The 12,038-nt window shown below is 37.8% G+C and overlaps 1 protein-coding gene and 1 pseudogene across 2 annotated transcripts; both read left to right on the top strand.

The window, feature by feature from the left end:
• Positions 1–4,561: 4,561 nt before the first annotated feature.
• LOC114716079 (myb-related protein 2) lies at positions 4,562–7,230 on the top strand. 2 transcript variants are annotated; one of them, XM_028901018.1, is made up of 7 exons: positions 4,562–4,708; positions 4,793–5,011; positions 5,103–5,179; positions 5,637–5,694; positions 5,799–5,901; positions 5,997–6,066; positions 6,167–7,230. In XM_028901018.1, the coding sequence occupies exons 2-7, from the start codon at positions 4,798–4,800 to the stop codon at positions 6,881–6,883; spliced, it is 1,239 nt and encodes a 412-aa protein (XP_028756851.1). In that variant the 5' UTR covers positions 4,562–4,708; positions 4,793–4,797; the 3' UTR covers positions 6,884–7,230. The 2 variants fall into 2 exon arrangements, with proteins under 2 accessions (XP_028756851.1, XP_028756852.1); XM_028901019.1 differs by having other exon boundaries at positions 4,564–4,749; positions 4,851–5,011.
• A 921-nt stretch (positions 7,231–8,151) lies between these two features.
• On the top strand, positions 8,152–10,614 carry LOC114716089 (ferredoxin, root R-B2-like; annotated as a pseudogene).
• The last annotated feature ends 1,424 nt before the right edge of the window (positions 10,615–12,038 follow it).

The raw sequence follows: 12,038 nt of genomic DNA, 5'->3' as shown, positions 1-12,038 counted from the left end.
TTAATCTATGCTTAATATAGCACAACAATGGTGGCCCAGCAAATATGTTTGCCACAACTAATTACTGTTTTGGTTGATAATGCAGAATGTGGAAGTGTAGCATCAACGACATAATTTATATATCAATACCAAACACTAATAGTATTATTCACGTGTTATTAAAAGTATGGCTTATTTTTCATGCTCTCTGTAATACATGACAAAATGTGTCTAATTTACACCCCCAAAAAAATTTTTTTTACAACCGGCGGGCCCGAGCTGAGCGAGACCATGATAAATGCAGGTATGGTAATAAATTGCCAAGTCTGGAAAAAGATATCGAGATGGCATACCTGAACTGTATTAAGTAAATTATTCATTCTGTAACATCTTTTTCTGTGCTATGACATAACCATAGAAGGAATCCACCTCTCTTTCAACCTTTTAATGAACACTTTCCTGAACCAAGTTTTCAAATTCTTAACCATTCCATATTAGACATGCAAATCCTTTGGGTGGGGGTAAGAAGCAGCCAAACCAGCATAACTTACAACTATACCTAAATGGAATCATATTCTTCTCTTGCGTGTATCTGCGTGGACTGATATTTCCAACCTGTGTCTGTTAATCACCCAATCAATACAACTTAGTCATATTCACCAGTTATTATAAGAAAAAAGACAAGTTTCAAATCTAAAAATGGAATTAGATGATTAACCTACGCACTGTTTCTCATAAGACTCGATCGCACGTGGAAACTTGGACAGTTCTATCAAATAACTCATATGACAATCAGTTTCAATCTTCAAGATTAAGGTGAGCTTGATGCATTGAGTCCATCATATCCCATGCCTAATTTTATGCTCCTTCCATAGATCTTAGAACAGCCAATGATAAAGCAGGGTAAGAATAAGAACAAGTGGAAAAGATACTGGAATTATCCAAGTGAGGGGACAACTAAAAAACCAATCAACTTGGAGACCAGTACAAATGTCAACCAGGTCACTTCCCAGATGAATGACAGGGAAAAGTTTGAAGACAACCCCATTTCATAAACAATGAAATTCCCAGAAATGATAGCAATATGACAGGAATATCGAATGCTGAAAGGCATCTGATTAATTAAGTGAAAAGTTGAGTGGGGAATTAGGTATCCATTTTTTGTGGCTTCCGGAGAAGAAGAATAACCAAATTCTTTGCTTAAGAATATGACCTATGGACTTTAGTTTGAGTTAAGATTCTCATATTCACATTCCACAGAACCTTTGAAACTTTCCGGTTCCCTGCTTTATTTATTTGTTCATTTATTTTTTCCTTTTCCCATCGAGAATATCATTCCGTGGTCATTTCTTGCTTTGAATTTGAGCCAACGCCATCACCTGTGCTGCGTGATCAACAAAATCACAACCAATAGCATTGCTAGCAAATGGCTTAGCTCATGATTGACCACCAGTCTGTAAGTTGATTCTCGTATTTTGTCCTGTGTTTCTCATTTAAAGTTTCTCCTTCCACTCAGAAGTGAATCTATCCATGTTAAGATAACATTTGTAGAAAAGGAGATTTAAGTACAAGAAGAACAAAAGTTTATGTTCCAAGTCCTTAGTGGGACATCTACCATATTAATAGTAAAGGCAATTGGATATTACTCGCAAGAGTTACCCACTGTTCTGTACAAAGACCAACATAAATAGAGAAGCAAAAAACAGGAGGTTACTAAGCGCAATTTGACAGCACCAAGCAGATTACTTGGCAGAAAAGGGTGAAAAGGGAAGAAATGAAATTTTCAGAAGCTTTAATATCCTAACATCAAAACAAATAGAATGACTTTTCCCACAATAAAAAAGAGGTAGCAGGTTTCATTTAGCAGCTTCTCTTCTGTTCTTCCTCTTAGTTTTTGTTTTCGTACTTCACTTTTCACGAATTGTCAGGTATTTCATTATTATTTGGTTTATCTCATTTTCCTAAGGTTATTAACTGTAGGTCTTAGGTCTTGATGTATAGGTACCGATGTCCTGGTTCCTGGTTTGTGACATTTTGCTTTTATTTTGTTAATTTGTATCCTTGATGAAATCATGGTATTTATCCGCTATAAATGAAAGCATATTAATAAAATTTAAGACTTGATTTCCTCTTTCTTAATTCTGAGCAAAAGATGGAGACTGCCATTATGGGAAAGATGATCCCTGAAAAACATATATGAGATTCTCAAATTTATTCTGCAATGTTTTGCTTATGACAGTTTTATATTGTTCAGTGATTGTGTGTATGCACAAACAGCACCAAAGAGTGCGTTGAGCCAAAAAAAGAACGTGATATGGTTAAGGAAATTGTAGCAACAAAATTTTCTTTGCATGGTTAATTAAGAGTACGTTGAAAAAATCCAGACAACATTGATTCCAACAGACAGAACCTTAAACAGTAAGATTAATAACAATACCAGTTAAAAGAGACATAAAAAGTTAATTCTCTTCTAATTTCACTTTCCGTTCTGTCGTCTCATTTTTGCTTAAGAAAAAGATCATAAAGAGTTCCTGTAGAAAATTTTAATTCTCTGAAGCTTACATGCAGAATTATGTGTGCGCTATTTGAGGCTTTTATCATCTGAAAGGATTTCAAGTCGTTACAAAATAGCAGCTTCAAAAAATGTTTTTGGAGTACCAACATAGTGTGCTTGACATATTTTGAAATACCAAACTATTATAAGACATCCGATTGCAAAAATAGTTTGTTACATTTTATAAAATATACTCTTCTAGCTGTCATGATAAGCTTCTCACATCATGATATAGACTAGAGGATCTGCCAAGTGGTGTAATTAAGTCCATCTAAGGGAGCACATTCGATATCGAGACTCAAAAGTACCAGATCAATCCTCTTGATCATATTATTCCAATCCACATGCCAGAACTCTACTCAGGAGCTCAGCTTTAAAGCCTTTAACTTTACCAAAAGGCTCCCACAGATTCTCTTGGCCGCATTAAATATTCCTGCAAATCAGAATCAAGAACAAGAAAAGGAAGAAGTGATCTGAAGATACTGTTCAAGGAATCCTTGTTCCATTTATTTTCACGGTTACCAAGTTGTTGTCTATATAATGCTTGTCTTCACAAGATCTCTTTAGCACCTCATGAATAGATATCAACATATTAGAAACGGTTTATAGTCAAGCCTCTACTTCTGCTTCTCTTCACTGAAAATTTCTTTGATATAATTACTCATGTATAATTAAACTACCCCGCCTTAACTTAGCTGTTAATCATTTAAACGATGATATTCCTGGAATTTTAATCAGATAGTGTTGCACCGCTCACCCTTGGTTTACAATCTGCATCTTTCAGATTGAATGACGCAGTTCTGCATGCAGTTGACACGTGCATTCTCTTAAAACTGAATCAGATTCTGATGAATTATTTGATTTTTTTCGCGATTGTGGTATGTGCAAGAATTCTCAACAATGTCAAGCCATGAAATATATAAACATTAAACATAATGATTGTATATTATTTAGGTCTAGATGCATGCTTATATGCCTAAGGACAACATGCATTTAGTGAAGGGCACTACATACATGGATAAGAAGAACCAGAGAAAGCTGATCATAGAAAATTAAATGCATTGATTGATTCTTACTTGGGAATCGGCTACATAAGCCAAGGTGCAAGTCAAGTGGTCCTCTGCTGTTGTCCTACATTAAGCTGCAAGTACTATTCTGGCTTTCCATATTAAACAGGTCCCTCTTGCTTAAAAGATACCACGGGATCGGCCCTCAGTTTTTGGGCCAAAGAATGGCAAGTTTAGGGCCCATCTTCATTCTATTTTATGAGGTGGGGGCTGAATAAGTACCAAGCTTATTGAAGGAGACATAAAAGAACGTATTCTTATTCTATTCCTTACCTCCATATAGCACCACTGGAAGCATCTTCTTTCATTTTCTTTTTATTTTTATTTTTCCCCCTATTTCTTGTATGGATTACTGCAGACTTTAAAGATGCTCTAGTCAATTGGAATATTTCTTTTTAAGTTCTCCATAATATACAACCAATCAAGACTTTCTTTCATGCATGGCTCTTCCATCATGTCGCTTAGAGAAATATTTAAGTTGAGGATTGATAAAATGACCGCAATATCAAACCGATGAACAAAATATCAGGGTTCTAACCTCTCAGAATTTTTCATGTCAGGAAAAAGAAAAAGATATGTGATGGGCTTTGGCGTTTCCAAGTCGAGAGGAATATCATATTCCTTAGAACTAATTGAGGGCAAAAAACAAGAAACTCTCTTTCAAAATTTTGGAATATGATTCCTACTTTTACCAGGCGAACAAATTAAAATTTTAAAGGATAGGCGTTTAAGAAAGTTGCATTGCCGAAGAGCTCCAAAGGTACCACTGTCTAAGAATGGAAAATTGGGCCCACAATATTGAGCAAAAGTTGGAGGGAACAAAATCTATTTTTCAAGTTACCGCAAAACAAAGCATTAATATGGGTTTTCCATTGGTTCTATCCAAGATTCTATGCGCTATAAACTCCCCTCCAGCTCTCAATATAAATACCAGTTTGGGCACGCTTCTGCAGAAAAATATATGTCCAGAGAAGAAACTAGACAAGCATCACAAGTTGTCAGAAGTTCAGATCACCATTATCAGGGCGAGTAACAATACTTGAAACTAGAGAATTACCAGGTTCCACCTCTTAGTGGTGTCAAAGAACTCCGGCGAAGAGTCCAACAGGTAACGGCACAAATTGGTCTCCAGCAAGAGGGATCAAGCTGGTATGTTTTTGAATATCAGAACGCTTACTCGTAGCTTTTGTAGGTGGGATGTATCATAATCACCAGAGTCACGCAAAGAACATCCATTCTTCTTCTTCCAGAATGCCGATTCCTTCTGAGAGGCATTTGTTCCTTCAAAGTGGAAATGGGTCTGGAGATTCTGGACTTGTACTTTCAACTGATGCTAAACCCAGATTGAAATGGACACCAGATCTTCATGCCCGATTTATTGAAGCAGTCAATCAGCTAGGAGGAGCTGACAGTGAGTATACGTGACCACACTGGGAGATCATCCCATTGGAAAACACAGAACTTTAGATTTACTGATGTGAAGTGTAACGTTTCTGCTGCAGAGGCAACTCCAAAAACAGTAATGAAACTCATGGGAATTCCGGGGCTTACTTTATATCATCTTAAGAGCCATCTCCAGGTAAATTTCACTAGTCATCTAGCCCGTGTAATAGCCCTTCTAATATCTTCATCGCTCAGTTATTTGACAATTATTGCGAGCTTTTTATATCCCAGTCTAGTTCTCCCTATGTGTAGTTGCACGCTTCTTTTTATAAGTGATCTCAATCTCGACCAAACGAAAGCCTAGTATTTGATCATATTATCTTCTTTTTGAAGTTTAATTCGAAAACTTTCAAATAGGGTGAATCTGAGAGACATCGAACATCGAAGTTTTCTAAATTTCTTTTCCTTTCCTACGTTCGTAGATGAAACTTGCTTATTTTGTAAACATTTTTGAACACTACAAAGTAGGTCTTATATTTATTTAGGACCGGAAGAGTATTTTATGTATAAAATTTATACCTTTCCTTCGCCTTTAGCTTGTATGGCACGAATAAGTATTCGAAAATTATTGATCCTTTCCTTTTTGTCCCCAGAAGTACAGACTGAGCAAGAATCTGCATGGACAAAGTAGCAATGTAACACACAAAATCAGTAAGAGAACAATATTTCCCAGGTTCATCTGATGTAGTTGCAAGCGATTTAAGATCAACTTAACCTTCTGCTTACAAATAAAATGCTCGTCTTATTCATACCAGCAACAAATGCAAGTGCCGTTAGCGGAGAAAGACTTTCTGAAGCAAATGGAACTCACAATCATATGAGCAATCTAACCCTCGGGCCGCAGGCTAATAATAACAAGTAAGCACTTTAACTACCGTATTCACATGCTTCCTCTTCCATTTGGAGAACTTATCCCTCAAAATACATACTAAATACCAACGCTCTTTTGCCAGAGATTTACATATAAGCGACGCGTTGCAGATGCAGATTGAGGTGCAGAGAAGACTAAATGAACAACTTGAGGTGTGTCAACTACTGAACATGCTTGGGGGGAAAAAAAATCATATATGCTAGTTGTTTTAAAATAAGTAAAATTGTGACAAACCGTTCCATACCCATCCAGGTTCAAAGACACTTACAGCTCCGAATAGAGGCCCAAGGGAAATACCTGCAGGCTGTGCTTGAGAAAGCTCAGGAGACGCTTGGCAGACAGAATTCGGGAGTAGTGGGTCTTGAAGCTGCCAAAGTCCAACTCTCAGAACTAGTGTCCAAAGTATCCTCTCAATGTCTGAGTTCTACTTTTTCAGAGCTGAAGGAACTAAATGCATTTTGCCCCCAGATCAACACACGAACCAACCAACATAATGACTGCTCAATGGACAGTAGCCTCACATCCTGCGAGGGATCTCAAAGGGATCAGGAGATGCCAATTGCTGGCATGTGCTTAACGAGACCTTTTAATGGCCACACCTTCATGGAACCAAATAAGGACGCCGAAGCAAAAAAGAATAATAATTTTCTAAACCCTCTGAGCAAGAATATATCAGAAAGAAGTACTGGCAACTTAACAATGAGCATTGGAGTTGAAGGAGAAACGAGAAATGGAAGCAGCATCTATCCTGAGAGAATAATAATGGGGAGGGAATCAGATAATGAGTTCCAGCACCGAAGCACCAATAATAGAACAGAAGGGATGGAATTAGCAGTGGACGAAAAAGTTTCCGGAGATTATAGATTGCCTTACTTTGCTACACCAAGATTAGACCTTAACACCCGCCAAGAAAACGAAGGTGCAGCCAGTTGTAAACAACTGGACCTGAATGGATTCAGTTGGAACTGATCGATCAGCCCTTACAATTCGACGTGCATGGAGCATGCAGATGCAGCAGAAGAAGCGTATGCAGAAAACAATTGTGCAGAAAATTTTGGATTGTTTGTATTATTACCATATCAGTTTCAGATTCTCTCTCAGCACAATTGGCTATAGATGAGTAAATTATTTTAGAAAAAAATGAAATAAGTTGAAGCAACCGCTCAGCAAAAATGCAGATATGATCCAAGCTTGTTCAGAGTTCAAGACGTGGGCAAGCAGGAATATTTGACGTACTTGTAAGTTGTAACCTGAATTTGCTGATCATGTTAGTTGAATCAGAAATGAAATCAACAATAATCGAAATTTGTCACAAATTTTTAATTTTTTTACGATCGACGGAAAACATTTTGATTTAGAGGGAGGAGGAATAGGGTTACGCAGCACCCGATACACCAGAGCCAAAGAAATAGGGTGCGTCTGCGTTCGCCTCGCCATGCAGGGGCGCCATGTAACTTTTGGTTTGGGTTTCAAAAGACGAGCTCAATGACTGCTCTGGGCAAAAACCAAAAAAAGAAAAAAAGGAAAGTGAAAAAAGAAAACAAAGAGGGAAAGAAAGTATACAATCAGGGAAATGAACTGTTGACCATCAAATTCAGGGTGAAGTTGACTATTGATGGCCCCAAAAGAAAAAAGTGAAGTTGACTGCCAGAGGTCAGACTCTTTTGGGATCGTCTTTTCCAATTCAAGGCCCAATCTGATTTTAATTGGGACGGAGCCTTGAATTAGTTAATAACGAACAATAACAACTTTCTGAATGAAAGTAAAATACATAGAGGATAACTTTTTGTTTTGATTTTAGCATAAACTATTTTTCATACGTACTTATTAAGTTATTATTATAAAATTAGAGAAATCATAGTAAAGATCAGATTTACAAACTTGGTATTTCCAGGAACCCCACTTGTGAAATTATATAATTCACACTGACGCTTTGATATTTTATAACTACCATTTTTATTATTTAATAAAAATATAATTTGTTCTTCGCACATTTTAATTTTTGTAGAGAAGGATTATCATCCTTCATAATAATTTTTGAAAATATGGATTTTATAAATTTGGCTGTTAGGTCTAATTTTGTCAATAGAATTTATGGAAAAACTATGTCACGGGTGGGCCGCCGCTTTGGGCTTCAGATCCGGAGGCATCATTAGGGGAAGCTGGGTGTCCAAGGACCTTTCGCCCACTGGCCATTCAGCAGAGCAGATGCCGAAGGTGGCGAGGCATCCTTTTCTCCTGCGATCAATATGTGGCTTTGTGTCCATGCGGATTAGGGTTTTAAGTAGTTCCTCGCCTCACTCTTCTTCCCTCCTACTTCGTTTTCTCTACTCCCACTCACAGGAAGAGCTTCCTCAACTTTCTCCTTTTTGCTCTGGTCATTGGGTGCTTCCTTTCTTCTTTCACTGAGCACTCCAAATCTCTCTCTGTCAATCTCTTTACCGGGCTGACTGTAATGTATGCTTGCGTTCGTTAGATCTGTCCTGTATTAACTTTTCTTCTACGGTTCGGAGCTCTGTAACGTTTCTTTTTAATTTATAGTTAGTCTAGCATGAGATAGGTGTTCTCTTGTAAGACTTTTGTAGGAACTTTGGCTGGCCTATACTTCTTATGCCTTTGCTCCCTTGCCGAACTGCTGCAAGGCCAAAGGATCGTCTTTTAGATAGATTTTAATCCAAAGAACTAGACTTTATAGTCAGTTCATGCTGTTGCGATGTCTTGCTGCTGCTAGAGCTGCAGGGTGTGTCTGAGTGTTCATGCAATGTCTTTTCTGTTGTATGAAGCAAAAGAAGAGTAGAGAGAGCAAATGAAGCTCCTTACTACAGAGCACAGAGGGACTGGCAAGGTTGTTTTGTTAGGTAATTATAAATTTGGAGCCTCGAGTGAAGAGTAGAGAGCCATTAGCTTGCTCTTCTCATAGTGCTCCATAAATCAATTGCCTTATAGAACAGGAATGGAAATGGTTCCATTCAATGTGAATAATGAAAGGCATAAATTTAGATGTATCTCGGCGTAAAGACGCTTAGTAGTTCCCTTATGATCAAGTTCCTTTCCTTACCTAGCGTAGAGGCCCTTCTGTTGGTGCCCATTGAATCGGAAGTAATTGCTACCGAACTGCCTACTATGCTCATCTACATGCATATTAGGATTTACTGAACTTTCTTCTCCAAGGGCCTGTTTGGTACAGAGTGGTAATGAGAAAGGGAATAAGAATAAGAAAGCTCTCTTTCATAAATATAAGAAGCTTTTGTATCCAAGAGAGATGCTTTGCCATCTACTAAACACAATTGAAAATACTTTCTCTCACATTTTCTCTTTTCTCAAATCTTTTTTTCCTTGTACCAGGCAATGGCACAGGTGGTAGTTTTAATGGGTTTGGGCGCTTCAAAAACGGGAATTGTGTCTTAGACGTCACACACCTCTTTAAATTGCATACGGATTTCAGATTTTGTTGTGTTAGTGTCATGCTTCGTGTCAATGACCACACTTCTTTCCTTCAGATGGATTAAGCATAGAGAAACTTGAAGTTGCGGTTTGTTTCACCTGTGCCGTGTTGTAAGATAGCTTGGAATAAATTGTATGAATTGTTTGGCACTCACCAAATGCATGTCTCGCAATGTATAGCTAATAATACAATCAGTAACCTTTTTCTTTAACCTTTGGCATGTGTCTTGCAATAGTCTGACAGTTCATCACCCTAATTTCACTTTCCAGTATTGAGTCTGAACTCATGCTCTTTGTATACCAATTTGCATTCTCAGACATCTTTTTTTTTTAAAGAAATTGTTTGATTCTTAAAATTGATCAAATCAATGCTATTGATTCAATTTCCAAGGGAAATCATGTCAACCATGCCAACTGTGAAGGTTCCCTCTCATTGCATGCTTCAATCGAAGAGCTATAATCGATTAACTAGTGTCCTAGTGAAACGCCATTCCTATCTTGGATCTGTGAGGAGTGTTTCTAGAACTTTTGGTTTGAAATCAATTCCCTTATTTAATGCAACTGCCAGGGCTTCTTACAAGATTAAGCTGATTGGTCCGGATGGAAAAGAGAATGAGTTTGAGGCCCCTGATGATAGTTACATCCTGGATTCAGCAGAGCGTGCTGGAATTGAGCTCCCCTAATCATGCAGGGCTGGAGCATACTCTACCTCTGCAGGTGAAATAGTTTCTGGTTCTGTGGATCAGTCGGATGGCTCATTCCTTGATGACAATCAAATGAAGGCTATGTGCTAACATGTGTCTCCTATCCATCTGCTGATTGTGTAATTGAAACTCACCAGGAAAGCGATCTTTATTGAGTGCTACTAGCCAGAAGGTTGGGACTTGGGAAGGCTGAACTGCTCTTTAAGGAGACATCGCTCCAACCTGCATTTGGTGCTTGCCAACTCGAGTGTAGTTGCTTTTGCACTGGCAATATTTAATATATTGGTAATAAGCTTCTGAGATGTCGATGGGTTTGGCCTTTTGGGGTTACCAGTGATTTGGGATGATGAATGTGTGCGCGGTAGGGAATGAGGAATCAATGTGATGAAGTGAGATGTTTCTCTTTAATGAGTTACGTCACGCTCTTGTGGCTTGCGCTTTAAGATTTGAGGAATACCCTGAGCTAGCGCACCTCTAGTCAATAATGAGAATGTGGTATATAATCCTCCCGTAATTAACTAGATCATCCAATATTATTGAATTCAAATCCAACCAGTAACCAAAGCAGCTGCAGGCTCCATCAAAGAGTTCGGAGGGGAGCGTCTCATCGGTTTGAGCGGTTACAGGATAAAAGCATTTAGGAAACATTTGTAGAATAAAAAGAAGTGGTGATAAAAATAATAATCTCGATGTAAACTTTATAACAAATCACATTATTTGTAAATGACGAATGGTGAGCTTCAATTTGCACTTTCGAAGTCCATGCCCGTGTAGTTGAATCATAGTTGTCATTTGCTAAATCCGGCATAGGAGTTTGGTGGGTTGTTCTTATTAGTTATTGTAGAACTTCTCAAAAGCAGACTCGTCAAGTGGACGTTGGTAGCAGTACTTGCCTTCTATTATATTCTAAGCAAAATCTTCGAAAAGATCTTACTTCTACAAAATATTCGACTTCGGTCAGAGAAAAGCTGGCTTGAACAAATGGATTTGAATTTGATTCCCTCGCCAGTTTCATGTGGGCAATAGGAAGTGTATAATAATTTTCATCCAAATTACTCATAGAATTCAATAATTAGAAAATCAATAGATTATTCTCAGAAATCGGATGAATTTAATAAGTCTCCAACACTAGCAAGTACCAAAAGGCAATGATGCTGTGTGAGATGTGAATAGTAAGTGAAGGAATGCAGATCATTCAAATGTAGATCCCTTTTCACCAGAGAGCAGTCAACCTCTCCCATGAAAGACACATTTTTTGGCCACACTTAATAAAAACATTACCAAATGGAAAGAAGAAAGTGAAGGATTTCAAGTTTGTGGTGGTAGATGAGACCTTTTTATGAATACAATCAAAATTGCAAGTTGCCAGGTTCGCCAATGGCGGCGCCTAACTGGAAAGGCCGAAAGGGGATTACTCGCTTTACGCTGAAGCCACGTTCCAATTAAATTCGTGCCTCTCTCATTATAATTCAATATGAAGGAAGCTTAATATCATGTGCCCCCCCTGTTAACACTACGATGTGCTCTGAATATTTTATTTGACGCCATATAGTTAAGTTACTATGAATGAGAATAATGTTGAATAAATTATTATTTAATTCATCATAATGCTGCCATTATTGGTTGTGCATCATTATTAATTATGAACCACGCAATCATGCAATTTTGTGGCCTAATTGATCATTCCTCAAAAATTACATCAGGTAGCGGCAGTTCTGCCCTCTAATACAGATTGAAGAATGAAGATGTCAAGAAAACTCTGGAAGGAAGAACCTTCTGATGTTGTCTCTGACTCAAATCATGCGCCTTCATGAATTTGGAGTGTACTCCAATAATTAATGAGTTGATGAGGGGTGGAGTCAAGATTTAAACACGAAGGATTTAGGATTTAGGATTTAGGATTGAGGATGATATATATATATATATATATATATATATGGGTGCGTGTGTGTGGAGTATCATATAAAAATAATTCT

Source organism: Neltuma alba, unplaced genomic scaffold (genome assembly GCF_004799145.2).
Source record: "Neltuma alba isolate B1F8T4 unplaced genomic scaffold, ASM479914v2 tig00011642_pilon, whole genome shotgun sequence".
Lineage (NCBI taxonomy): Eukaryota > Viridiplantae > Streptophyta > Magnoliopsida > Fabales > Fabaceae > Neltuma > Neltuma alba.
The sequence above is the reverse complement of the archived record's forward strand: the minus strand, read 5'-3'. Positions and strand labels throughout refer to the sequence as shown.